The 26,301-nt window shown below is 38.4% G+C and overlaps 1 protein-coding gene across 2 annotated transcripts; it reads right to left on the bottom strand.

Annotated features, from left to right (window-relative positions):
- LOC117372609 (uncharacterized oxidoreductase YjmC-like) lies at positions 1-25,399 on the bottom strand. Of its 2 annotated transcripts, none has more exons than XM_033968433.2 (11): positions 25,280-25,399; positions 12,145-12,293; positions 11,402-11,590; positions 10,533-10,594; positions 10,366-10,419; positions 9,397-9,495; positions 2,653-2,788; positions 2,131-2,249; positions 1,620-1,715; positions 549-659; positions 1-74 (listed from the first exon to the last, which is right to left on the bottom strand). In XM_033968433.2, exons 1-11 carry the CDS (start codon positions 25,285-25,287, stop codon positions 9-11), a joined length of 1,089 nt encoding a protein of 362 aa, XP_033824324.1. In that variant the 5' UTR covers positions 25,288-25,399; the 3' UTR covers positions 1-8. The 2 variants fall into 2 exon arrangements, with proteins under 2 accessions (XP_033824324.1, XP_055078570.1); XM_055222595.1 differs by lacking the exon at positions 25,280-25,399 and adding an exon at positions 19,911-19,943.
- Positions 25,400-26,301: the final 902 nt, after the last annotated feature.

The following is a 26,301-nucleotide window of genomic DNA, read 5'->3' as shown; positions in this document are numbered from 1 at the left end:
TTTTTATTTTAGTTAGAGATGATTCGATCCACCGGTAACAGTTGAGTCACTCCGATCCTTGTACCGCACTCGTTCTGAAAAAGAAAAACATTTACAAATTTAAACACAAACTCAGTTATACAATCATTAGGTCTAGTTTAAATACAGCTTGTTGAATACATTTCAAGCTAATGTTTTACATGGGTACATTTGGCAAATCAACTATGCATTACTAGAATTTAACACTAGGGGGGAGAAGCATGGGGTAATCAGACGGTGCAGATGAGGCCTGGAATCTCCTTGGGCATGGTAGGATGATCGGAGTGCTTTGAGAAGGAAATCTTAAATGCATTACTGTTGTGCAGTAAAATGTTTTAAACCAGGATTCTACAAGCCTTGGGACAGGGTACATTTTTGTGTCTTTTTTAGTCTTGTATTATCTGAGTCTAAAATTGAAATGTTTATTCCTCCACATACAGACAAGTTGAAAACAAATCCTCTTGAGTCTTTTAAAACGCCACAGAGCCAGTGTTGTGTGTTCTTTCAGCCTTAGAGCCCTGAGCCCTCACCATGTGGTTGACCACGTTGAGGTGATAGGGGATGCCGCCCATCTCGTCACACTTCTTCATGTTGGCTCTCTCTGGGTCTCCTGCAGCCAGCACCGGGACCTCGGGGTCCGCCTGGAGCAAACAAGACAAGGAATTAAGGTAGAATTAAAAACAACGGCACTATAGCTTGTATACACTTGTACACATTATTTGTTCCAGTTGATAACAGTGTTTCACACTAATTGACAAGACTATGGTGGCCCTCATAGTCCAATTTTGGCCCTCTACAAAAAAATAAATTGTATAAATGACGCTTTATTCTTTTGGTGCTTACATACACATAAGAGTAACTATATCAAATCTGTAATCTGTGCTTTTGATCAATACAAAGTAATAAGTGGCATTTATTTATGCTCTGTCGCCCCCTAGTGGTGTGGACCCCGATCCCACCCAGCAGGCCTTATTAAAAGCACTTTCATATTTCCTTTATATAACTAAAATGTATATATAGTACAAAATGACATTTGTACTCACATAGGAGTTTAAATAAAATAAAATAGTCTCAATATAAAATCAAATACTGTAACATTAAAAAAAAAAAAAAACAACACATATTTTGACCATTATATACAGAGGTATGTATTAAAAGCTTGAGTCGCCTGCTTCGAGTAACGCTGGTCCAGTAGACAAGACTGGATATAAGGCTTAATTCACCATTTTGGTGGACCATCTATTAGAAAAGTTTAAAAGTTCATCTTTAATTAAAGGGCCTATATCTGTTTTACCCCGTGTATCTGAGCTAAATCTATCTTGCCCCAGCACAGACATATTGTATAAGCAGCTCTTGAGGTCAAAATAAGTCAGCTGTCTGTCAGATTCAGGAAGTGCCCGTTTAGAATGCTAGTTGTCATGGTGAATAATTAGATGCTTAAAATACATAATCTAAGTGAGGAATAACTTTATACTGCTGCAAATTGTGTTTTTAGGTTATTAAGAAAAAAATGAGGCAGGGTGCCTTTAATAACTACTATTGAAATTCTGTTATTAAATTGCTTTTAATCACACAGCCCTCGTTAGCCCAGTGTTACTCACAGGGTCCATGCTCCTCTGGATGGACATGAGGTCGGACATCCTGTCGGTGAATCCGGGAGCGAAGTTCTCCGGGTTTATCGCCACAAAACACTGACCCTGAAAAACAAACCACGACAGAGAGCTGAAGTACTTCAAACCGCAGCGCCATCCAGTTATCAACTTCACCTCTGATAAAAGAACTGTTATCAATGAACTAACAAGATAAAGCATGTGTAGGTTTGTTCACTGTAGGGCTGCTATAGATGAGCACAGTAATCTTTGAAACAATCACATGGTGTATATTCGGGCTATCTGGTTGACAATATAGAGCCGATGATATAGCAGTCCATCAGAAATGTGCTGAGATGTGTGTGTAAATGTCTAGACTGAGGCACAAGTTTGAGTATTATGCAAGACAAGACAATTTAAATATACTAGAAAATCATGCAAAGAGAAATAACTTATTAACCTAAATGACCTAATTTTGCCTATAATTTGTGCCATCACCAAAACCAAATAAAATCTCCCATACCAGGTTGGCGACTTTATCTGTGACTTTCCAGGTGCGGACGCGATTACTGTACTCAGCTCCAGCCAAAATCCCACAGAACACCTCCACCATCATGCCCAGACCGTAGCCTTTGTAACCCCCTGCAGGAAGAACAAACTTTTTAAAACAAAGTCATTATAATCATAGTCTGCGTTAAGTGTCTCTTGGATGTTTGTCTCATCATATGACATAACTTTTACAACAAATGCATGTTCTGTCTTCAGTAGCATTGTTGGAAGCCTCTCCAATCAAACTAAAAACTAAAAGATTTATTAAGAGTAAATTTCCATTTTAGAGTAAATAGCAACAAACAAAATCAGACCACTGTGCGCTGTCTGCATTGAACTGCAAACCTTTCAACCTGTGCTTAAGTTAAATGCTACAAGGGACTGATTCGAAACAAAAATATATACATTTTGAAGGAACAAAATTACATGGCGCTCAATTAAACAGTACAGTCCATTATAATGATGATGGCCTCTGAAGTGTTGTTATTTTTTTTACCCGTGGCCTCGCTGCCTCCGATGGGCACTAATCCTCCTCCGCTCAGGACTTTGGAGGGGTCAGGGGTCATTTTACCCTGGGCGTCCAGACCCCAGCCGATCGGGATCTCATCTCCTCTGCGGTGATGCAACTCGATCTGGACAAAGCATTAAACAGTTTATACAGAGAGGTGAGTACGGCTGAAGAATGTTGCATGAAGAAAGACCAAGAATTGCTTAAAAAGTGCTTGCTGTTTTGTATCTCTATATGTCTGACTCAAAAGACACCTGCAAGGGAGTTTATACAAAGGCAGTTATTTTTCTGCAGAAAAATACTAGGAAACTCTATGAGAAAAATGCAGATTAAACTCATGAGTCACTTCTGCTGCTGTTGTTCTGTGTAAATCCTTAAAATCTAAATAAAATGATAAGTCAGCTAAGACAAATTTTGGTCGACTATGACTCCACCAACCAGTGAATTGACTAAAGGCCTACAGCCCTTTGTCTGTGATCCAGGACACACACTACTTCGGTACTTTATGAAGATGTGAGTCTGGTCACCGGTGAATCTCCCTGTTTTCATATGAGTGTGAGTGACAGGTGGATTAGCCAATCAGGGACAGGCATGGTCCGTCCATATCGGAAAAAAAATAAAGGAAAAAATTTCACGGGAGCTGAAAAACTTTTCTGCAGAATCAATGACCGAAGCACTAAACTCTGGGGTAAGATATATTTTGTCACCACTGAACTCCTTCCTTCACTTCGTCACTGAAAAAAAACAAAAACAATCTGATTTCATGATAATGGAGGACATGGGGACTAATATCATTCTGCAGAAAAATACAGGGAGATATCATTTTGGATTTGGCAACTACAATAATGTAGGTGTAACAAATCACAGAACATATTGGTTTTCTGAATGAAAGTGAGGACCTCAGTAACACAGGAAGGACATACAGGCTATAGTTAGCTGGAAAAACACTAAATACACAATGCACTTGTAGAGAGACTGAAACACTAACCACTCTGCGAGGGGAAGCTGGCCCCATGTGCTAGGAGCCAGACTAAAAAAACTAGACTGAGTTTATTAAAAGATGACTCCAGTTGAATGCTAACAACTCATTAAAAAAAACAACACAAATTGTTCACACAACTAAACAGAAAATAAACACTTTAAATTAAATCTGGATCTCAACCATCTGCACACAACTACACTGAAGCACAACTACACTGAAGTGCACGACTACACTGAAGCGCACGACTACACTGAAGCATAACTACACTGAAGCATAACTACACTGAAGCGCACGACTACACTGAAGAGCACAACTACACTGAAGCACACAACTACACTGAAGCACACAACTACACTGAAGCACAACTACACTGACGTGCACGACCACACTGAAGTACGTCTACACTGAAGCACAACTACACTGAAGCGCACAACTACACTGAAGCACAACTACACTGAAGTACGTCTACACTGAAGTACAACTACACTGAAGTACAACTACACTGAAGCACAACTACACTGAAGCACAACTACACTGAAGCACGACTACACTGAAGAGCAACTACACTGAAGCACAACTACACTGAAGCACGACTACACTGAAGAGCAACTACACTGACGCACACGACCACACTGAAGTACGTCTACACTGAAGCACAACTACACTGAAGCACAACTACACTGAAGCACAACTACACTGAAGCACAACTACACTGAAGCACAACTACACTGAAGCACAACTACACTGAAGCACAACTACACTGAAGCGCACAACTACACTGAAGCGCACAACTACACTGAAGCGCACAACTACACTAGAGCACGACTACACTGAAGAGCACAACTACACTGAAGCACACAACTACACTGAAGCACAGCTACACCGAAGCACAACTACACTGAAACATGTCTACACTGAAGCACAACTACACTGATGCACAATTACACTGAAGCACAACTACACTGAAGCACGACTACACTGAAGAGCAACTACACTGACGCACACGACCACACTGAAGTACGTCTACACTGAAGCACAACTACACTGAAGCACAACTACACTGAAGCACAACTACACTGAAGCACAACTACACTGAAGCACAACTACACTGAAGCGCACAACTACACTGAAGCGCACAACTACACTAGAGCACGACTACACTGAAGAGCACAACTACACTGAAGCACACAACTACACTGAAGCACACAACTACACTGAAGCACAGCTACACCGAAGCACAACTACACTGAAACATGTCTACACTGAAGCACAACTACACTGAAGCGCACAACTACACTGAAACACGTCTACACTGAAGCACAACTATACTGAAGCACATCTACACTGAAGCACAACTACACTGAAGCACAACTACACTGAAGCACAACTACACTGAAACACGTCTACACTGAAGCACAACTACACTGAAGCGCACGACCACACTGAAGCACACGACCACACTGAAGCACACGACCACACTGAAGCACACAAGTACACTGAAGCACACAAGTACACTGAAGCACACGATCACACTGAAGCACAACTACACTGAAGCACGACTACACTGAAGCTCAGCTACACTGAAGCATACGACCACACAGAACTGAAGCACAACTACTACGTCTACTGATTCCACAGGTGCCATTAGATTTGAACTTTAGCAGTATCTCAGTCTAACTACTGAATTATGAGGCCCTTTAACAGAAGTGTTTAAAATAAAACTATAAACACTTAAATATTGAAAACAAAATACACAAAGACATTGAAACAAAAAAAAGTTAAATCAGGTCTCTCCTCCTCGTGGTCCAGTCCATGACCTCACCCAAGGCCCTGAAAATGTCCGACACTGGGCCCACCCCCTCCTTGTCTAGAAAATGTGGAGTTTCAGGGAAGCATGAAAGTGAATGTATTTAACTGAATTTTATAAGTGAAATGAATCGATTAACCAAATAAAATATGTTTAAAGTAACTGGTTTATGTGAGGTGCTTTAACTGAGAGGTGGATTATAACTAAACCAAAGACTAAACAAAACAAACCCGGGACAGTTTTATTTAACAGTTTAGCTGGATATGGAAAAAAATATGGGAAATGAAATTAAAATAATGAGATTAATGTGACAAAGGCTCACTTTATCACACTGTGTACAGAAAGCTCTATGCCAAATATAACAACCACAACATTCAAAAGAAATGGGGATCATGTTTCAGCAATTGTACTCGAGTCATGTCTTGGCTTAGGCAATGTGTGTGTCTTGCCTGAAAACACAATAAAAAAAGTATGTGTCAAGTCAGAGGAGGAGTAGAATTTAGATGGGAAATATGTCGTTCTTTGTCTGTGTAATCCCTCAGTCGTCCAGGTCTGGGTCATAGAAGGTTAAATCTGTCAGCTGGACAAATAGTTTTGCTGCTCATTCAAGCCACTTCAGTCGCTCTGTCTTTCTTTATTTTTATCTTTTACCCTTTTGATTTTACAACCCCACGCTGTGTAAAACCTTTAAAAAAAACATAATACAATGATTTGCAAATCCTTTTCAACTTATATTGAACTGAATAAACTACAAAGACGTGATATTTAATGTTCAAACTGATCAATTTTATTGTTTTTATGCAAATATTCACTCATTTTCAATTTGATGTCTGCAACACGTTCCAATAAAGCTGGGACAGGGGCAACAAAAGAATGGGAAAGTTGAGGAATGTTTAAAATCCACCTGTTTGGAGCATTCCAAAGGTGAACAGGTTCATTGGAAACAGGTGAGAGTCATGTTTGAGCCCTTCAGGGATGTTCCTTTTATACCCAGTTATTCACAAGGATGGGGTGAAGTTCACCACTTTGTGAACAATGGCGTGAGCAAATAGTCCAACAGTCTAAGAACAACGTTTCTCAACGTACAATTGCAAGGAATTTTGGGATTTCATCATCTATGGTCCATAATATCCTCAAAAGATTCAGATAATCTGAAGAAATCTCTGCACGTAAGCGGCAAGGCTGAAAACCAACATTGAATGCCCGTGACCTTTGACCCCCTAGGCGGTACTGTATTAAAAACATACATGAATATATAAAGGACACTACCACATGGGCTCAGGAACACTTCAGGAAACCAATGTCAGTTAACACAGTTCGTCGCTACATCTCTAAGTGCAAGTTAAAACTGTACCAGGCAAAGCGAAAGCCAAATATCAACAACACCCAGAAACACCGCCGGCTTTTCTGGGCCCGAGCTCATCTGAGATGGACTGACGCAAAGTGGAAAAGTGTGCTGTGTGTTGAAATTGTTTTTGGAAATCATGAACGTCGTGTCCTGCGGGCCAAAGAGAAAAAGGACCATCCGGATTCTTATCAGTGCAAAGTTCAAAAGCCTCTGTGATGGTCTGGGGGTGTGTTAGTGCCTCTGTGATGGTCTGGGGGTGTGTTGGTGCCCATAGGTAACTTGCACATCTGTGAAGGCTCCATTAATGTGAAAAGGTACATACAGGTTTTGGAGCAACATATGCTGCCATCCAAGCAACGTCTTTTTCAGGGACGTCCCTGCTTATTTCAGGAAGACAATGCCAAGCCACATTCTGCATGTGTTACAACAGCGAGGCTTCATAGTAAGAGTGCAGGTACTAGACTGGCCTGCCTGCAGTCCAGACATACCTCCCATCGAAAATGTTTGGTGCATTATGAAGCACAAAATACGACAACGGAGACCCTGGATTGCTAAGCAACTGAAGTTGTACATTCAGTAAGAATAGGAAAGGATTCCTCCTGCAAAACTTCAATAATTAGTGTCCTCAGTTCACAAATGCTTACTGAATGTTGTTAAAAGGAAAGCTGATCTAACACAGTAGTAAACATGCCCCTGTCCCAGCTTTATTGGAATGTGTTACAGACATCAAATTGAAAATGAGTGAATATTTGCATAAAAACAATAAAGTTTATCAGTTTGCACATTAAATATTATGTCTTTGTAGTTTATTCAGTTCAACATAGGTTGAAAAGGATTTGCAAATCATTTATTCGGTATTTTTTTAAAGTTTTACACAGCGTCCCACCTTCATGGGAATTGGGGTTGTAATATTGGAGTTACAGATGCAGGGTTGTAAATCTGATGCCCGTCCTGTCACACGACGCAGCACTATACCCATATTGCCTATTTACACTGATCAAGTAAAAGTGTCTTCACTCAAGGACACAACTATAGTATACAGCAGGGGTCACCAACCCTGTGCCCGCGGGCGCCATGTCGCCCCCAAGCCCCACATGAGTCGCCCGCAGACAGCTCTAAAAATAGCACAACTCACTAATGAGCTGCATCTAAAATTTAATTTTATTCTGTTGCTATTTTTTTCTTATCACCCTTGCGTTTATACAGATTTAAAAATGACAATATCTTAAACATATGTTCATTGTACGTGAAGTTTAGATAAGTTAAGGTGAACTTTGACCTACTCACTTCAAAGGTCAGTATTGTGCACGTGACAAAACCAGTGCTCCGCTCGCGAGCGCTGTGAGGATGCGCTGAATGCAGTTTCTTACTCCAAAACATGGTAGAAAATAAAGAGATCACTTTCACAACGATTTAAGACTGTAAAAGAAACCTGCGCTTATCTCATCTGCGGAGCGACTGTGGTGACGGCAAAGCGGCACAATGTGGAGGGACACTTCAATACGTCTCACAAAACTCCACACTAACTCCTCACGGGGACGAGCGCTCCCCACAGGGACGCACACTATGGACAGAACAAGCCCAGAGCTAAACGCAGCTTTGGGTAAACAACAGGCTTTTTCCTCGACACCGGTGAAAAAGTCACACAACACAACCGAGATTTATTTAAAAATATGTAAGCTTATTTTTCTTTAACATTACATAATTGATAACTTTATGAAACATGGTGCAATGTATATTATTTATGTTTTGTTAAAAAGGTGTGTCAGTGGATAGTGAAAATGGGACACTTTTCCTATGAGATGTAGTGATGTAGGTGTCATCTGGAAATTTAACAATTACTAAGATTAGTAAAGTTAAAGTGCTGAATACTGATATCTGTTTCCCTCCTTGCTCATTGTTGATAATTATTTTGAGAAATCATTAATGTGATCAGTGTCTTGCAACGTGATCAGTGTGTTCACATAGAGGATTATCATTTATCATTATTAATAATGTATAACTAAAGGCAAACTGTGAAAATGTGTTATTTCAGAAGAGCGTCTCAAACTGGTAGCCCTTCGTATGACTCAGTGCCCATAAAGTAGCTCTCAGGTTAAAAAAGTTTGGTGACCCCTGGTATACAGAGACATAGTGGGAATACCACTACCAACACTTTATTTAGTAGAAAAAACAAGTAAACTAGAATTTGTGAGCAATATTGACAAGAAATCTTTATTATCCCATATCAAACAGATTATTATAAATAAAGAAATGTTTTTGCAATCAGTCAAATCTGTATGAAATGTGCCCTTGTTTAGGATTTGTGTAGAGAGCTGAATATGGTCAGTATTTCCCTGTAAAACTAAAGCTTTCTAAAGTGTTAGCCTCATTAGTTTTTACACCATAAAAAACCTAAATGATGTAACAGTTTAAACCTGTTCATAGCATTAGTAGTCTCCTGCTTCATCTGATCCCCTCCTCTGCATTCTCAGCTCCTCTAACACTCGTCTGTGTGAAACAAATCTTTGCCCTCACTTAAAAGTCATCTATTGTGCTGTAATTGTAGTTTAGGCTGAATTCTTGATTAAAACCAGTGACTATGGTTAAAGTTACCTTTCCTAGAGCGACTGCAGAGGTCGCCATGTCCAGGACGAAGCTGTCTCCATCATTGGCTGGAGCTGCCACACTGATGGGGTTGGTGCCTAGCGTGCACTAAACACAAGATAATGTTACAAAACAGACAAATGGGAAAAAAAGGCTATATAAGTTATTATCTTAAAGTCAGGGACAGGCTGATGGATTTTTTTATCCAATATCTGATATTCAACTGTTCAAAGTCTGATGCACTGATTCCAAACTGAGAACAACACTTAGTCACGCACAGAAAGTGGAGCCAAAATACATATATGTATCAATTATTGGTACTGAATATCGATATTGGCAATATCAACAAATCGATTTCAGTACCCGCTATTACCAATACTGTAACTGACATACAGTTGTCCCTCGCTATATCGTCGTTCACTTTTTGCTGTCTCGCAGATTTTTTTGTGCAATTTTGCATGCTTTTTTTTAACAGTGTATGAATGTGCATTGTGTTCTGCGTCCTGATTGGCTGAGAGACTGTAGACCATTGTCCATCAGTCTCCTTCGTGCTGTGTCTCCTGTACAGTACAGAATGTGTTCAGACAAATTTACATAAATGTTTGATCGACACTACAGCGAAGCAACGCCAGGATGAAGAGGCACGATCAGAGGAACTGTGAAATACATGTGAGTCACTATTAATGAATTAAACATGAGACAAATGTGAGAAAATGTTAATGCCTGTGTGAGAAAAATGTATAAAGTGTGTGGTGAGGGGTTTTACAGCCTTAAAACATATATAATAATTGTAAAAAATAAAGCTGATACTTCGCAGATTTCGCCTGTGGTGGGTTATTTTTAGAACATAACCCCCGCCATAAACAAGGCACCACTGTATTGCCTATCCCTACTTTAAGTGCATCATAACAAACACATTATATTGTTTCTAAAATCGATGGATCAAGTTTTGAATATATTAATTAGAAAAAACTGTACCGCTTTGCCCCGTGTGGGGACGACGAGTGGAGACGTGTTTGTGAATGACATTCCCTGAAAATAAAATACAGCAGAAGGTTACTGGACTTACTACAGAAATACTTCTTATGAACATCAGAATACTGTATAAACTACATGAGGAAAAACAACGGTATTTCTTTACTCACGATCATGTTTTCCTTGAGAGCCTGCATGGAGTAGTACCCAGCGATACCATAATGATTAGATCCTGCAACAACAGACAACAACAGAAGATTGTTCAGTTCAGACATTTTAGGATGTAGATTTGTTTCCATGCAAATGTTACTCAAGAAATGTAAAAGTACTGAAAGTAAATGTAAAAATATAGGGGTTTTTTTACTTTTAATTAGCAGTTACAGCAAACGGTATATGGTCTATTTAGTGACTGATGTTACAAACATGTAGTGTGTGTTTGTGGCATTGAGGATTGTAGGTCAGACCAGATAAACCTGATCAGGACAATTGTCATGTACAGAGCGGCAAATGTAAGGTTCACTACAGTAAATGTGACAGCACTTCTAAACAAACACACTAAACACATGAGCTTGTCTGTGCTTTTCTCATGCATTTTAATTAAACTTTTTTTTATTAGATCTAATTTACATATTAAAGACTGTAGCACTTTTCTGGGTCCACCACCTGCTTGTTTCCATGGAGATGTTATTGCTTTTCCTGGAGTATTCTGCAGCATGGAAACAAACTTATCTAACTTACCTTTGGACTTTCCACAGATCTGACCTGTAACTTCATTTGTGGACCTTCCTCCAGAAAATGTACATGTGGCATGTTTAATGTATTTGGAAAATATGTGCTTTTTCATATTAATGTATTCTTTTGTCTTACATTGCTATGATGTAACACTTGGATAAAAGGTCCATTTATAAAATGTGCAAACATGAGTAAGACCCTGAATAAAATAAATCTCATCCAAAGCACTTAAATCACATCTAACATTGAACCAAACTAAACATTCCTCTTTTGATATCAACAAACTACTTCTGATTGTGCACGTTACCCCGTGCAACGACCCAGCCGATGCCCGCCTCCTTGGCTTTCTTCAGGGCCAGCTTCATGCAGAAGTTTCCCACCACTGGACCCAGGAGGTTCTGCCCGTCCACCAGAGCCGTGGCAGCGCTCTCCTTCTCGATCACCGGTTCACCGTCTTTGGCACAGATCCCAGACTCGATGTCTTTCACGTACATGTCTGAAAACATGAATATGCATATACCAGGTTAGACTACGCATCTTACTAAAATGTAGTTAAAGCAGTTATATTTAAGATTTTCTAAAGATTGTACCAAGTTTTCTTTAGTTTGACAATTTTAGAGAAGTTCATATTTTCACTTCCTGGTTGGACATGAGGAGCAGAAGTGTGTGACATAATGAGAGCTAATTCAAGTTCTGTATACTATAATCCCTTCATTTTGTAGTTACTAAGCCTCAATCATTCTTAATAAAATAATTTTTCATTATCAATAAAGTTTTTTTCCCCGATGTATAAGACATAAATATAGTAAATAGTCTAGGTATCATACAAGGCAATATTAAAATATTACCTGATAATCACAATAGTTATCTGAAGTAGTACTGGACCAGTTCAGGAGTCGCTCAGAATACTCCAAAATATTAAATTATTCAATTAAAATGATATGTGGAATAACTTTACTGAGCGTTCCCGAGCACACTGGTTGAAATTCAATGGACTAGTTGACCACTAAAATAATCATTAGACAGCCCAAGCCCTGTACAGATACTGACCCATGCGGTTGAGTCCGTGGCTGTAGTGCCCCCGGTGGTCGCCCTCCACCAGTACCTCGGCCAGACTGTGAGCGTGGTGTGGCTTTGTGCCCACTGCCGTCATGCAGCGCTCGATGAAGCTCTGCACCTCAGACTTGTGAATGAGACACCTACAAACACACGAGGAGCACCAGTGTTACAGCTCCAATCATTAAAACTTCACTTTTAAAGCTACACATACACACATTGGGAGGGACAACACACCAGGGTCAATCAAAATAATCGATATTCAGATACTACCAATATGTAAGCTAGATCAATACTCAATTGAACAAGTATTGATACTGAAAATAAATTCAAAAATCACATAATCAGGACACAATTTCACCTTTTTTGAATAGCTTCAGAATGGTCTTGATCAACTAGTATAAGACTACACAGTAATATGAAAGAAAGTACTAGTGTTTGGTCTACATTATTTTATTGCAATCAATTTTTTTATTATTTGTATAGTAACAAAATCAAGATGACAAAAATAAGATTCACCCATCCCCCGACAAAAAAAAAGTAAATTAAAGAAACCCCAATCCCGAGCTCATGGTGACACCCTCCCTCCCCAAGACAAACATGTCAAACAAACACCTACAAAATACAGAAATAAATAATACATAAATACAAACTAATATACATATATGCACACATACATTATATATGTATTCATATACACACAATATGTGTGTATATATATATATATATATATATATATATATATATATATATATATATATATATATATATATATACACACACACACACACACACACACACACACATTTTATTTTCATTTATTCATTTATTTTTATTTAAAGCCCCCTTACAGCTATTCAGTTTACCTTTTAGCTTACATTATATTTAAAAATTTATTTATTCATACATTTAAAAATAAATAAATAAATAAAATCTCTTCCACTTGTTATAAGTTGTTGAACTTTGCTTATTTGAGATTATCCAGTTCTAATAAAGTTTTACCCCATAATGAGATAGTTTTTCTTTTGGCTCCATGTATTTTAGCTCCTGATAATTCCATGTTATTAATAAAATGAAAGGTATTGATCCAGTAACTAGGGTCAAGTTGTTGGATTTTGCCCACAAAGGGCCAGCAGTTTTTTTGCTGCTGTTAAACCTGCCAGTCGTATCTTTTTATGAGAAAAGGACCAGTTTAGTAAGTTTGAAAAATCATTAATGGTAAATGGTCACATTTTTCTATAGTGCTTTTCTACCTTCAAGGCACTCGAAGCGCTTTACAACAAGGAACCACTCACCCATTCACACACACATTCATACACCAGTGTACGCAGACACTGAGGGCAAGGTGGGTTAAGTGTCTTGCCCAAGGACACAATGACAGCATTCATCTGTGTGAGCTAGAATCGCACCGCCAACCTATGGATCAGTGGACAAACACTCTACCAACTGAGCTACTGTCGCCCCACTAAATGGGCATTAACATTTGAGAGAAGAATGAAATATAATCTGTTAAACTAATACAAGAATCCCACACATTTCAGAACATGTTTGTAGAGGTCTAATCTACAGGTGCAACAAGATTTTTCAATAAAACACAAGCAAATGACATTCCATTTTCTAAATTTGATAATTATACCAACTTAATCTGCAGTTTTGATTCTTTTGCCATATCTTGCTCAGTCTTACTTTTCACACTTCAAAAGATGGGACAGTTTGTTTTGGATTGTTAATTGCAACATGCAAATCATGTGTGTCTTATGTAAAGTTTTTATTAGTGGCTTTTGCATCCTCCTGAGGCTCATTTTAGTTTAACTTTCTTTGGGCACAGCCTGTTTTTAAGTCCAGTGTTCTATGAGTTTATAATGTGCCTTACAGAGAAGAATCACAATAGGTTGTATTCATTATTATAGTGTGTCTGGAGCCTGTACTCACCAAATACTGCTAAGGTCAACATTTGAGGATTATGCAGTTTGACAATTCTTCCAGAAACAATGACTCGAGAGTTCAGTAGGTTCCTGCTCTCCATCTGAAATTGGTTAATTTCAACTGAGATCTCGTGGCTCAAAATCTTGCCAGATGAAATTGTCATAAGATTAAGCACACATTAGGAGAATCATCTTCTGATATGTACTTTTTTCCCATGACCTTAGATTTTTTACACTTCCCGTATAGTTCAAACTGCAGCGCTACAAGTACAATGACTGATAATATCTCTCTAAAAAATCAAAATAAAACCTATGAGGCCAAAGTTGTGAACTCATGGACCCAACCTCATGTTTTGTGGGAATTGTGTCTCGTCCTGCTTCAGTAAGACTAAGCAAAGGCGTGATACCACAAGAACACTTGTTGGACAAAAGAATGTAGACAAAATAGGGACCTGATGAAACTCACTTCTCCAAACTGTGATAAATGCTCAGAGAACACGATTGGGACTTTTATCCACATGTTTTGGGATTGTAAAGATTTCAATATATTTTGAAAAACTATATCCTTATTTAACTAAAATGTTAAACAAAGATTTTTGTTTTTCGACATTTATCTTTTTAGTTAAAGTCGGGGCGAAAGTAGCTCAGTTGGTAGAGTGTTGGTAGAGCTCTCGACATAAACATCATTGGTTGAGCGGTCAGATCCACTGATCCATAGGTTGGCAGTGCGATTCTAACTCACACAGATGAATGCTGTCATTGTGTCCTTGGGCAAGACACTTAACCCACCTTGCCCTCAGTGTCAGTGTACACTGGTGTATGAATGTGGGTGTGAATGGGTGAGTGGTTCCTTGTTGTAAAGCGCTTTGAGTGCCTTGAAGGTGGAAAAGCGCTATAGAAAAATGTGACCATTTACCATATATTGGCAAAAATCATGCAACCCTCAAGAAAAGTGTCCAAAATGGCGCCCATAAACAGGAAGCTAAAACCCATAAACAGCAACAACATTCTTTCCACACCCGGCAATAGTCTCAATCCATCAATCCATCTCATCCGACCATGCTACGCTATCAAAAAGGAACGTCCTCAGTCAGGGCTGTGCAGTTTGTCCATACAACATTTTAAAGCAACAAACAAGACCCACTGCAAACTAGAGAAGATCTGATTTATTTGTGCTGTTGAAAATTATTATATGACATGAACTTTTATTGGAGTTCAAGATGGTTTGTTTTAAAGCCTGTTGATTAATTTTACCGACAAAAATGCTACAGGTGCTACAATGAGGATATGTTCTGAAATGTATTTGGAGACTCTTGGTTACAATAACAGCCCTACACAGACTGAAAAAGAAAAAAAAAAAGAAAACGGTATTGTCCTACTTACTTTCAAATATTAATATAAAGCTTGTTTTATTATTCATCAACTTTTTGGCAGCATCTATTCATTGATTGCGGTTGAATTTGGTAATGTCACAGTTTCAGATGAAGAGCAGGTGCCTGTATAACTACAGCATGTTAGAAGAAATATATATAAAACATACAATCCCCAATGTTCAGCCTTATCATTATTTGTGAGGAATTAGGTCCACAAACGTGCTACATTGAACTCATGACTTAACGTCCTTTCAACTGACAATGATCTCATCTTTTGGGTTGAATAATGTCACCACTTTCTGAAGCTACAGTGAAAAAAATACTTTCACTTTTGTACATTTTTTGCTGACAGAGAAGACATTGAACTTTCGGGCGGCAAAATCTACAGACATGGACTCCCAGCTCAATGTTATTCACTTAATTTTTATTCTAATTTTGGATATCCCCAAAACAAAATATATATATCCGCTTTTTTATACTCTTATCTCATCTCATTGTTGCTATGGATACTACCATGATCCCACGTAGCAGTGCATAACTTTGATCAGATTTTAAAAAGATTTACCCTTTCAGATGATACATTTAATAAACATTAGCTTTTCCCTCAAGAAATCAAACTTAAATGTCAAAAAAATCTAATCTTTGCCTTGTTTTTCAGAGCCACAAATGTCATTGAGTTGAGCCTTTATCAAATTACAAAGGGGACGACCCAACAAAATGAAATGTCTTCTGTTCTTCTTTTCAGTGAACAAACTGATTAGGTTGGGGCTGCTATTGTCAAAAGATTTGCAATAATTCGTTCAGCATCTGAGAGAAGACAAGAATCCACTGCTAAACTAATACAAGAATCTTTTTTTTACAGAATAAGACAGGAAAGTATGTTATTTGAAGAGCAAATTATGTTAAAGTTATGTTAAATAGCATCAGCATCAAATGATCGCAGTGTGACTCTGAAGTGCGGTATGTTTGCAAGTTTTCTTCCCGACAAAACCCACAATGTCGATGAAACGTTCTGCACCGACAAAGGCGCCTACGAAGGTTTGAACTTTGAGAGAGTTTAAACAAGAGAGAAATGTGAGAAACTGTTACTGCCTGTATGAGAAAAGTGTATAAAGTGTGTGGTGAGGGGTTTTACAGACAAAAACAAAGAATAATTACAAAAAAATTAAAGATGATTCTTCACAGATTTCCCCTATTGCGGATTATTTTTAGAATGTAACCCCCGAGATAAACGAGAGACCATTGTAATTGCGATCATTCAATTGATTTTATTGTCAATATTCTATCACTTAAAGGGGCAAAGGAGGGCCCCTTTAAGTGTTACTGGAGGGGGGTCCACTACCTGCTTCAGACAGAAGAACATTTATCAGCACCACATTTGGGAAAATTTCAGTTTTGCAGGTCAAAGCTTGTCTCCATGGCCATGGTACTGCTTTCTCTGGAATGCTCCACAGTATGGCATTATAGCATTATAGCATTTTTGAGTGAGGGGGGTCACTTGTTCTCCATGAAGATAGACAGGGCTCGTAGAGAATGTTACGCAGTATGGCTTAATGCCTTAAGAGAAAACTGCTGTTGTGATTTTGGGCTTTACAAAAATGTATTGAATTAAATTCCAGCAAAAGAAAACGTGTCGTGTGCACCCTCGACTAAAAAAAATGACATAGTGCAGCTTTAAAGTGCTCACTTATTTTGTCCTGGATCTTCTGGGCAAACTGGACTTCACCCTCACAGAGCAAATATGTCACCGAGGCAAGAATTAACATTTTCGATTTTGTATTTCACAAACTTTTACGTCCCAAGTCCAAAGTTAAAACGCAAATAAACATCTGTCAAATGCAAATGCCAAAGGGTTATTGCGTCATAGTCAAAAAATAGGTCAGAAAGTAACAGGTTAAATCAATAGTGTCTAGGTTTACTTTGACCTGTATGAGAGCTGGCACGACACGAGGGGGAACGTACCGAGAACTGGAACGACACGAGGGAGAACGTACCAAGAACTGGAAAGACACGAGGGGGAACGTACCAAGAGCTGGAACTACACGAGGGGGAACGTACCAAGAGCTGGAACGACACGAGGCAGAACGTACCAAGAGCTGCACGACACAACACAAGAGGGAACGTACCAAGAGCTGGAATGACACAAGGCGGAACGTATCAAGAGCTGGAACTACACGAGGGGGAACGTACCGAGAACTGGAACGACACAAGGGGAAACGTACCAAGAACTGGAACGAAAGGAGTAGGAACGTACCAATTTACAGGGAGCAGTGAATAGGTGAACTATGTAACTTTTCTGGAAGAATGTCTGCTCCCTGCTTGTCTCCCTGGAGATGGTATTGCTTTGCCAGTAACATTTTGCAGTATGGCATTAAACATCTCCATTTATGCCACTAAGCCAAGTTGTAGGTCAGATCTGTGGAGAGCTAACAACGCTCAAAGTATGACTGCACGTTTTTCAAGGCATTTTTGGGAAATAAAAACAACCGTACTTAAATGCAAGATACAAGTTATGTTTTATACTCATTCAGGAAAACCAATAACATCTCCATGGAGACAAGCACGCAGCCCAAAAATGCTAGTGATGTGCCAAAGGGTTTATGGGAGCTAAGAACTAGATACATTTTAATGCTTCCTTCCTCCATTTTAAAACATAATGAACATATACAAATGTATCCAAATGTGGTATGTAACTGTTTTTTTATTTGTGTGTTTGTTTTTGTTTACAGAAGAGCTTTAAATGTAAAACTACAAACATTACGAGGCCACAGAATATCCATTACCAGTTTTTCCTCCCATGCTAACAGCTAACGTCTTCCTCATGTTCACCCTTCAGGCATTTTCCACTAGAACGTGTGTGCCCAATAAAGTTACAAACAACAACAAACTTGTATTGAAATCTTTGCAGTAAAATGTTCCACAAATCCTGTCAGTTTCAAGCCAGTGGAGAATTAACTACAGTCTGTAACGTCTTACTTTAGGAGAGATAGAACCGTTATCATCGTTAATATTACCTTGTGGATCATTCTTAAACTATTCAGGAAAGGTCCCGTGTTTTCTTTTTCAAATAATTAAGTATCCAGTTTTAGTATTGATAAGTATCTGGGAATTTATTTGATATTCTCACTAAAGTAAATCTGGGAGTTTTATGTGATACGAATGATGAGGATCTGACTCCACACCCTTTTCTTCCACTGAGATGAAGAAATCAACTTAATGCATACATTCAAAACAAACATAGCAGCCAACTAGTTTAGTCATGTGAGGACAATAATCATCTGATCGGAATTGCAACCACAATTATAGAAAGCCCATGTCTTAACAAGTTGTCACACCTGCCAAACAGATTTTTATTATTCTTTTCCCCGCCCACTCGTCCTATTGGTCAGGCTCTGTCGTTCTCAGAGTGATTGACAAACAGATTCAACCAATCACGGTGGTGTAAATTGTCAGAAGCATTTGTTGCATTAAATGTCTCTTTTAAAGATGTAGTATGTACATTTTCTGGGGGAATATCTGCCACCTGTTTGTCTCAATAAGAAAGATATTGATTTGCCCTGAAATGTTCCACAATAAGGCATTAAACCTTTCCCAAAACTCACGCAGAGTACCTTTAACTCCATAAAACATCCACTTATTTGTCATTTTTGAACATATTCCACATTTCTTTGCACTATGTAACTTTTCTGGTTCACATCCTCCACCTGCTTTTCTCATGGAATTTCCTGCAATGTTCCACGGTATGGCATTAAACTGATTATCTCACGTTTTTATTGCTGTCTCTTCAGAGATCTGACCTGTAACTTTCCCTGGAGGAGTCAGCTGCTTGTCTCCATGGGGATATGAAGTTTAATGTCATAGTGTGGAAACATCCAGGCAAAGCAACATCTCCCGTGAGACCAGCTAGTGCCAGGCCCATCAAGGAAAGTTACATGGTGCACCTTTAGCTTTGCTCAATAATTATGTCCCAACATGTGTATTTGTAGAGATCTGGCTGTAATGATGCCTTTAAATACATTTCAGACACCACTCCTCCTCCTGCAGAGCAAACATTAAGCCAAATAAGTCTGTAAACACATGTCTCTGAGTCAGTGGGAACTTTATGTCCACGAATATGTTTTTACCCAGAGAGAGGTGGAAGAGGCACTCCAAACTAGCTCATAAAGATATTAAACTTGCTTTTACATTCACTATAATATTCTACGCAAAAGCAATATAATAATAGGCTTGTGCACATAATCAAAGTTAAATTAATCATGGTTAAATTGTTTGCAGGAACGAACTGGATAGTTTTGTGTGGGATGGCTAAAAATCTGTCCTCTGCATTTAGACCCTGTTTAAACTGTCAAATTTGCACTCTGTAACTTGTCTCCATTGACATGTTACTGCTATGCCTCGAATGTCCCACAATACAGCAATTACAATTTACTGCTCTCAAAACTCAAACAGTCTGCATTCTTACTATGAGCGGCGTCATCTCTCAACTGATCTCGTAATGATCCTCCCTTCTGCTGTTTTCCCTGTCGTCTCTCCTCCCACCGGGGCGTACCCTTACCTTACATTACCTTACCTTAACTTAACTCTAGCAACTGGCACACCTGGATCCAATTTTCCTCATTACCTGCAGCATGTTTTTCATCCACTCCTCGCTGTGTTTGTTGCTAATACTCTGCCCCACAAAACTAGATAACTTTTTCAGAGTTTTTTTGTACTATAATTGTCCTAGAATGGCTTTTTCCCGTGTCCAGGTGCCTCTGTTATTATGTTAATACTTAAACATGTGGCATTCAAATAAAACACAACTTTTCCACAATATTGTTTGAAATTAGTTAAAAGCCACAGCTGGTCCTAGTACAGCTGACAACAAATTTCATGGTATTTTCCCGCTTTTCCTCACAAGTCAAAAAACATGTGGTAAATATTGGAGTAACTATCTCTAAAAAACATTGAAATTTCACTCTACTTGTTTGGCGTCTCTGGTTTCGCTTCAAGCTTTGTTGAATAGTGTGTAGCGTGAGAGGAAAACAGCCATAAAACAGCATAATAAGCAAATAACTTTACTGCACACGAGTACTTTCAGTGGAATTTGGGACAGAGAATGAAAATCTGCGAATTGCGAACCACAAAAAATTTACATTTTGATTTCCAAGGATCTCCAGTGATACCTGCTTCCATAACGAAAATGAGAGGCTTTGATGGTATCGAGTCTCTGGTCCAGTCCCAGATCAAGACAGTTTAGATGATTGAATGTCATTTTAACACTAAATAATAGTTAGTTCTTAAATTTCACTGTGTGGTCTTATTATGATACAGTTCCAGACCAATAATTCTACCCTGGTTTGGTCCCTGCTTCAGTTTAGTTTCACATTCTGGTTTTCAGTGGTTCATAGTTTTACACAAGACCCATCCTAATTGAGTTTCTGAACTTCAGGTCTAGACAGTATTGGCTTAGTTCTGCTTTAGTCTTAATCCTGATTTTAATCCAAGTTAAACCCCGGTTTAGCCCTGCTGCAGCGCTACAGTTTTGTCAAGTTTAGACCTGTATTTGTACTTCTATTTTAGCCCTGGTCTAGTGATTGTTAACACCGTGTTTTGAAACAGTTTGACACTTTGAGATCCGTCTTTAGTTCAAGTTGTCTGTGGCAGAAGGAATGATGTGCTCTGTCTTGAACGGAAACCATATGTGCAAAGAGCATCCAAGGACAAAGATTTTTGGTTGTATTTTGCAAGAGGCTGAAATACAAGGTGTCAATGTTAGAGTGAGGAAAGGAAGCAAAAAATGGTTCCCAAAAGGAGGGACAGAACCAAAAGTAGGCTAGGTTTATACACAATACAACACTGTACGCTTCTGGATGAAGCGACCCGCATGATCCCATGGAAATAAAAAGTTAAACCCACACTACACGCTGTCTTCATCTAAATACATTTTATCTAGCACATATTTGTAAGAGCCATGTGAGTCACTATATGATACTCAGGGATGAGAGCTGAAAAAATGTAAGCTGTGCACGTGCTTGAATATCCATGCATGTGAATACCAGTGATGTGCCGCAGTGTTTGTGAGAGCTAGGAACCAGGAGGCAGATTTAAATACCTACTTTCACTTTACAGCGTAGTAAGATTAATCACAGTTGAATCAAAATCAAATCAAATGGATGCATTCAGCAAAACCCAAAGATTGCTATTTTTGAAGTATTGGTAACCGAATTTTCTCCTCAAACAACAACATTTTCTGTTTTATTCAGCAAAAACAAAACATTAACCCTGTAATGTAGATCTGTACAAATATGTTCTGAAATGTTTGAATTTTTGAATGAATTTTTGTCATTTCTTCAGGACATGTTTAATATATCAAGTTTGAAGAAGATTCTATTTTTAAAACATCACAAATTGAATTAAAAATAAAAATCCTTTTCAGTTAAATATTTTTCCCTAATCATGTAGCCCTGATGTACAGTTTGAACTAACAAAGTTATTCTTCCACCACTGGACCTAATTCAAAGTCCCCCCATGCACCACCCAAAAGTACAAAGTGCATCCCTCTTATTCTAAAAACAAAATAATCTCATTCTTTTAAAATTGTTACAAAGTGTATCTGTTTACGTCATCTTGTTTGTCAGGGTTACTTTGGCCGTTTCACCTTTGACCTACTTCCTTAACAGAATGCTGCTCTCTGACCTCTCCTCACATCCGCAGAAGAGGTTTAAACTTGTGAAATCGTACATAAGACTAACATGTGACGTGGTGATGGGCTTTATGATGAACAATGAATTAATTATTATACAAAAAACAATACAAAACACCAAAATCCTAACAGTAATAGTCGAGGAAAAAAATAAACAAAAAATCTTGAAACTGGCCTTGCCACATTTCAAACATGTAAAAGGTTAAACACATATTTGTACAAAGTATATTAAGTACATTGAAATTGTACAAGGACAGAAGAGCACTTTGGATCTAGTTTCATAAGTTAAAACAAGCAGTGACTCCTCCTGGGAGTTAACTATTGTCCCACATCTTTTAAACACTAAACCATCTTTGTCTGTGAAGAAACTGACCAAATAATTAAAATTTTCACACCCAAAAATCATTCAAAATCTGAGAAGACACTAGATATCATATACTATACTAAAATGAGTCACTGCATCAACACCGGTCCGAAGAGTCTCAGCTGGAACAGGTCTGACAGGTGACACATGAGTCTGCTCTATAGTTATAATCTACAACACCCACGGATCATTATGTTATAATTTGCACATTTTAAATTGTAATATTCATATTTTCACACTTTTACATTAGAAAACTGCGGTGCCAATGAAAACAGGAGCTGATCAGTAATCTTAAAATAAGTGATTAAAGATTGCTCAAACGTGCATGAATCACTCCAAATACAACCACAAGAAGTTAAATGAAATGAAAAATCTGTTTTGTATAACAGGTCTGCTTTAATAATCATGCCTTTTACGGTGGGTTCACACTTGGTTTGCTCTTGATTTGATCTTGGTTTAGTCCTGATGTAACTTGGTCCTGGTTTGGTCCTGGTTTGGTCCTGGTTTGGTCCTGGTTTGGTCCTGGTTTGGCCCTAGTTCTAGTCCTGGTTCTAGTCCTGGTTCTACTCCTGGTTCTACTCCTGGTTCTACTCCTGGTTCTACTCCTGGTTCTACTCCTGGTTCTACTCCTGGTTCTACTCCTGGTTCTAGCCCTGGTTTGGTATAAGTTTAGTTCTGAGTCTATTTCTGGCTTTTATCCCAAGTTATGTGAAGCGCACCCTTGTAAAAGCAAAAATATCAGATTTAAATATAATAATTTTTATGTAATTTTGCAGATAGTGGTGAATATTTGTGATTATGTAAAATCACAATGTGTTTTTTTTTTTTTTTTTCTCACAATAAAACCTGACCAAAATGCATTTCTGACATGTGGGTATTGCTGGAGTGTACTTCTATTCCTACTAGTCAAGATATGATGGTGAATGATGCATGATGGGATTAATGGTTACAGTTGGAGTATTAAAGTACTTGTGTTGATTACAGATAACAGTTGGGTTTTTCAGTTGCTGATTAAATCTTCTAATCTTCTCCCAGCCTTTGAAAGCTCTTCCTTCATAACACGATTCTCCTGATCTCTTAAAGATATTATGCTTCTTTTCAGGTACTTAGTATTGAAGAATAACATAAGTTGATCATCATTATCACACATGCAGTATATATAGATCTAAAATGGCTTAAGAATAGAAACAGACCCATTGACTTCCTGTTCAAAGCATTATAGCAACATCTCACCTACCACATCATCTTTGAAAAATGGCTATCTGACATTTTTTGTATAGCTAACATCCTTTTTTTCAAAACAATCACAATTATGTTGGCAGGAAGTAGGTGAAAACACAAGTTTTCCGAGCACTCAAGCCTCAAATGCAAGACAATACAGGATTACTCAAACATGCAGGAGTCATCAATCAAAATACTACCTTGAGTGAGGAAATAATGAATGAATGCTGTTATAATGAGGTTAAAATCTTATCAAAAGTGATTTTACATAATCTGTCATTAAATACAATAACAGGATTTATAAACCTGACTCTGGCAGGATTAGCAGAGCTGTGAGGCAGGAGAATGCCACACAAATGTTACTACTCATCTTGTTTGAAACAAACGTTGAACATGATCAGGTTTTGATAAGGCACATTATGTTTAGACCTGATAGTAGAAGTGATAGTAGTAGCAATTGCATTAGCAGTAGTAGCAGCAGTAGCAGCAGTAGCAGCAGTAGCAGCAGTAGCAGCAGTAGCAGCAGTAGCAGCAGTAGCAGCAGTAGCAGCAGTAGCAGCAGTAGCAGCAGTAGCAGCAGTAGCAGCAGTAGCAGCAGTAGCAGCAGCAGTAGCAGCAGCAGCAGCAGCAGCAGTAGCAGCAGGGATGTTTAGATTATTAGCTCAATTGATAGCTGTTATTATTCATGGATATGATTGTAACAACTACAAAAATGATATTCTGGCACAGATAACTGTAATTTGTATATTTAATCTCATTTTGTGGGCGATGAATGCATCTGTCTACATTTCATCTTTGAGCAGGCCTTTTGACATGGAGCTTATAGTTATTTCTACAAGTTTCTGATAATACAAAGTGTGATTTTAAGACACCAAATATGCAAAAAGTAAACCTCATTGTAAACTCTGTCGTCACATTAACCTCACTTCACAGACAGGCTGGTCACAGACTAGCACAGGAATGTTAAAGTGTTAGAAAATGGGATAAAGAAATTCACTGTTGTCATTATTGTTGTATATAAAAAGTTACTCAGTAAAGTACACATGTTTGGGAGTAGTAAAAAGTAAGATGTATTTGATCCTATCCATGCATCTACTTCCACACAACTACCTCATCCTTTTTGTCTTGATTAAACATATAATAAGATACAAATTACAATAAAATAAGATACAAAACCAGTTTGCTTGGTCAACTGAACATGGCACTTTTTATGATCAAGCTTTAGGAGTGATAACTTCATTTTTGGACAGACCTTTTACAAAACACTCTCCAAACAATAATTACCACAGGAATTGCAAAAAAAAAAAAAAAAAAAAAAATCCTCTTAATTGCTCCCTCTCAAATCCTGTTGACAATGCAAGAACCTTACAGCTTTGCACAAGATGCTTTTGCACATCATTTCATTTTACATTTGGCCAGCAACTAGTTAAACATATCTACATGCAAACACCAGCTTTGTTGTGTCTGGTTAACCACAATTTCTCTAATATACAGCGAGTGTATATGGCACTATTTATGCTCTGAATTGACATTATTGATTGATTGGAGCAAGTGGACTTACCTGCTCATGTCTGCAGCTCTGTTTGTGCTCTTTCGGGAGGTAAAGTTGGAGGAAGTTGGTGTTGATGGTGCTGTTTGTGTGCCAGCAGGATCCCCACTGTCAAACAAGTCAACTCGTCCGTCAAACCGGCTGTAACAAACTTTTTTTTTTTTTTTTTGGAAACGCCCCTCAGTGTCAAATCAGGTGTCCTCCCACATTCTCCAAACTAAAAGGAGAGAAAGTAAATGGTAAATGGTCGCGTTTTTGCATAGCTCTTCCACCTTCAGGGCACTCTACATCAAGAACCACTCACACACACACACATTTTCATACACCAGTGCGCACAAACCGGATGGATAAGCAGACATATACAATGGCAGAAACTTTGGATTGGCTATAAGTGTAATCAAAACCCGTAAAAAAACAAAAACACCGCGCCTACAGACGATCTTTGTCTAGACAGGTCAGGATCACCAGCAGAAGTATGCAAATTTACTCCTGCCCTACAAACACCTTTAATACATGCATTTTAGCCCTTATTTAATTTATCTATCGTTTCAAATATGTTTAGTAAAGCTGCAAAAGTCTATTTAAAACATGGGAAATTATTCTACTAAATGTATCCTAATATTTAAATTAAATTCGTATTCACACCTGTCTGCAGACAACTGGGCTCCACTGCATCAAGTTTACCCTCATGTGAAGAAATGCCCCAAGATAAACATGCAAACATGCCTGTAAAATCACCAACGAAATAATAATAAAGTGGTTTTCTTCGGGCTGGGGTGGAGCATTGAGGAGGGAGAGTCTCAAAAGAAAAGCAGAGGTTTACATGTTGTTTCCTCTGGTCTCTTCTATGGCGCCCTCTCGTGGTGCGTTTGTGTAGTGTGGCGTTATTTCAGGACATGAATAAACACTTGTGACATCTGGAGGACTTCAGGACTCATGACAACACATTAAATCAGTAAAAACATGTTCAGGAAGAATTATATCACCTATGAAACCTTTGCATTCATGGGTTTAAGCCTCCAGTTATATGCAAC

This window comes from Periophthalmus magnuspinnatus, chromosome 6 (genome assembly GCF_009829125.3).
Source record: "Periophthalmus magnuspinnatus isolate fPerMag1 chromosome 6, fPerMag1.2.pri, whole genome shotgun sequence".
Classification (NCBI taxonomy): domain Eukaryota; kingdom Metazoa; phylum Chordata; class Actinopteri; order Gobiiformes; family Gobiidae; genus Periophthalmus; species Periophthalmus magnuspinnatus.
This window is presented reverse-complemented; position numbering and strand designations above follow the sequence as displayed.